The 3,114-nt window shown below is 39.5% G+C and overlaps 1 protein-coding gene across 1 annotated transcript in view; it reads left to right on the plus strand.

The window, feature by feature from the left end:
• TEK (TEK tyrosine kinase, endothelial) overlaps positions 1-3,114 on the plus strand; it is a 39,926-nt gene that overhangs the window by 28,239 nt on the left and 8,573 nt on the right. The window contains exons 9-12 of the mRNA XM_010193836.1: positions 1-37; positions 962-1,123; positions 1,947-2,081; positions 2,550-2,843. The exon at positions 1-37 is cut by the window's left edge and continues 102 nt beyond it. Of these exons, the coding sequence (XP_010192138.1) occupies positions 1-37; positions 962-1,123; positions 1,947-2,081; positions 2,550-2,843 (628 nt within the window). The remainder of the gene's footprint in view (positions 38-961; positions 1,124-1,946; positions 2,082-2,549; positions 2,844-3,114) is intronic.

A 3,114-nucleotide genomic window follows, 5' to 3' on the forward strand; every position in this document is an offset into this window, starting at 1 on the left:
GGAATGGCAGAGAAACCATTTCAAGTTGCAGTCAAAGGTAAAAGCATGAATCTCTTCAAATGTTTTTGCCTGGGCAGTTTTATACTCTAATATGGCAGAGCTTTCTGTTCTCTGCACTGCAGGACAATGTTTGAATAAATATCTACTGTCAGAACATGAACAGAAACTCTTTATAAACAACATACTAATTATGTATAGTGAAAAAATGTGTGATGGTAAGGATTAGAGAAAACCCAAGATTTTTTTTTTTTAATCTAAACTGTCCACTTTGTAGGAGTTTTGAAGAACATCTCCCATTTTCCTATAGAAAAATAAATGGTTTAGGCTCAAACAGGATTTCAATTGAAGTTTACAGTTTATTAAGTGAGTAAAGGCAAGCAAACAGGGCTGAGTGCGTGGAGACAGAATGTCCTAATCTTGTTCTGATCCCTCAATCCGCATACTGTACACGTCTCTTTTGGGGTTTATATTTTTTTAACTAATACATATTCATGGCATTTCGCAATACGTTTATACATATGCATGACCTATCCCTGCTTCATATTATAATTAGCTCTCCTCCCATCCACGCTTGAGCAGTGTCCCTTGCTGGTGGTCGTGGGGGGGGGGTCGCAGAGGATGTTCTCTTCGCAACCTTTGTTAATTTTTTCTTCTTGCATAGACTTAGTTATTTCTTGGCTCTTGCTCAAACCACAGAACCGGTATTATCTTGCTTCTGAGGGAGTGTTTTTTCTTTCTGGCGTCTTATGGGTTTTACACAACTATATGCTCCATTCTACTTGTTCTCAATCTGTTTTCCATACAAGGACAGCCAAAATAGTCACAGAGGTCACATCTTCCCCATGACCTCCACATTATTTTAACACGAATCAGACTGACACATCTCACATCTAGGAAGATACCAGAGTTTTACTGATATAGGGAATTAAAAAGCTGGTTTAATACTTGCGTTCTTGCTCAGTTCCTCCTGTGCCACAGTACGCCCCAAGGCTGACAGACAGCGGACATAATTTTCTCATAATTGATATCAATGCTGAGTTACATCTTGGAGATGGACCTGTTGTGTCAACAAAACTCCTGTACAAGCCAGCAAAACGTTATCAGTCCTGGATGTCTGTGGAAGGTAAGAGGACATTCCTTAATTCTCTTAAACACAAACTGCAGATGCATGCTGAAATGTAATGTGGCATCTGCTCTTGCCTAGGGTCAAAAGACTCTATAACACATATAAGTTTAATCTTTTATGACTGAACATCCACAATAAGACAATTAATAGATCACTGAAACATTAACATAATTAACGTAGATGTGGTATACCAACAGTAGTCAAAAATGTATACTGAGTTTTCATTAGCCAAAGGGTTTCTCCCCCTTAAGATAAACTGTACTCAATATTGGGCCCAGCTGTTGAAAACGCCCACGTGGACAGCAGGTTTTCAAAAGTAGTGAGCAGTATGGAGAGGTCCTGGAGCATCTACAATCTTCCTTTGTGTCTCTTGTGCCCTCTAGTGAGACAAGTATCTTACCTAAACATTTATCAGGAATGGTATGAGCAAAATGAAGCCTCCTTTTGAGTTAGATGACCTCCTCCAGTCCTGTTTAAACATTTTATGCAAGGCCTAAAATATTATACGAAATATTACTTAAACATTAACAAGTAACAAACAATCACTGTTACTAGTTCAAGATAACCCAAGAGCTGCAGATGCAATGCACACTGCCTAAGCAGTCTTGTGTTGTCCTGAAGGAAGGGCAGATGGAAACAACTTTAGGTCTAGCTTGAAGCTCAACTTAAGTATTTCATACTTCTAAATAATTTACCTTAGTGAATCAGAAACAAAAGAAGAGCCTGAGTATCTTAACTTGCATGGCTAGTGGTTGAGGAATATATTCCAAACCTTTTCTTCAGAATGAGCTATGACTTTACTTTCTCATTTCACTGTCAGTAAAAGGCACAACCAAAAGACTGGACAATCTGGAACCAAAAACAGAGTATCAGTTCTGTGTTCAGCTGAGTCGGCAAGGGGAAGGTGGAGAAGGCCACCCTGGACCACAGGCTAGATTTACAACAGCTGCACTTGGTAAGTCGTCATCTTGGCTTTTCACAAAAGGGCTGTTACAGCTGTTTTCCTGTATTCTGTTCCCTGATCTCTACCAGAGTGCTTTCATTTAAGCAAAGGTGGCTGGACATGAAATATATGTGGAGTCTTTCAAAATACCTTTTTTCCAAAAAAAAAAGTCAGAGGTGAAGAAAACCAGAAAAAGGCAGAGCTATTATTATTATATTATTATTATCATCATCATCATCATCATCTCCAACACCAGCTTATGGAAGAGATCTTTTACTTGACATAATAGCTGCTGATAAGATACTTTGGGACTATCAACACCTCTTAAATTTAATTTCTGCCAATTTGGGTAGGGTGGCAGGGAGAACTACTCCCTGTCACTCCAAGCTAGGGCAAATGGTTGGGAATAACTAGTTCCTCTATTCAAACTGCATACCAGACATGAAATGTTGTTCCTTGTCTCACTGTGGCTTTTCCAAGGTCTTCCTCCACCAGAAGGTCTCACTCTCTTTCCAAAAAGTATGACATCACTGAATTTGTCATGGCATCCTTTAACACTGAGGACAGAGGATGACATTCGTGTTGAAGTGGAAAGAAAGAGCGTGAATGACAACGGTGAGGAGAGCAGTGTTATCACTCAAGTGCCAGGAAATATGTCCACCCTTATAATTAAAGATCTTGAGCCCAGACAGCAATACATGTGCAGGGTACGGGTGAACACCAGGTCCCAAGGAGAATGGAGCAACTATCTGTATGCATGGACTTTCAGTGACAGTAAGTAGCTGATTCAGATTCTCCAGTTTATTTCTTCCTCTTTCCTCCAGTGACCAGACTGATTGTCACTTAATGACTATATTAAATGTAATCCCTTGTTCTGGTAACACCCAGTTCCTGATTAACGCTTGTGGTTGTTATTACTATTATTATGAAGACAGCTCAGTGTCCAAAGAAATTCTTACACTGGAAAGTAGCAGGAACTAATGATAAGTTTGAAAAAAATGGGGGGGGGGGGGGAAGCTTTGGAATTCAACACTTTATTTTAGGT

Source organism: Mesitornis unicolor, unplaced genomic scaffold (genome assembly GCF_000695765.1).
Source record: "Mesitornis unicolor isolate BGI_N332 unplaced genomic scaffold, ASM69576v1 scaffold7271, whole genome shotgun sequence".
NCBI lineage: Eukaryota > Metazoa > Chordata > Aves > Mesitornithiformes > Mesitornithidae > Mesitornis > Mesitornis unicolor.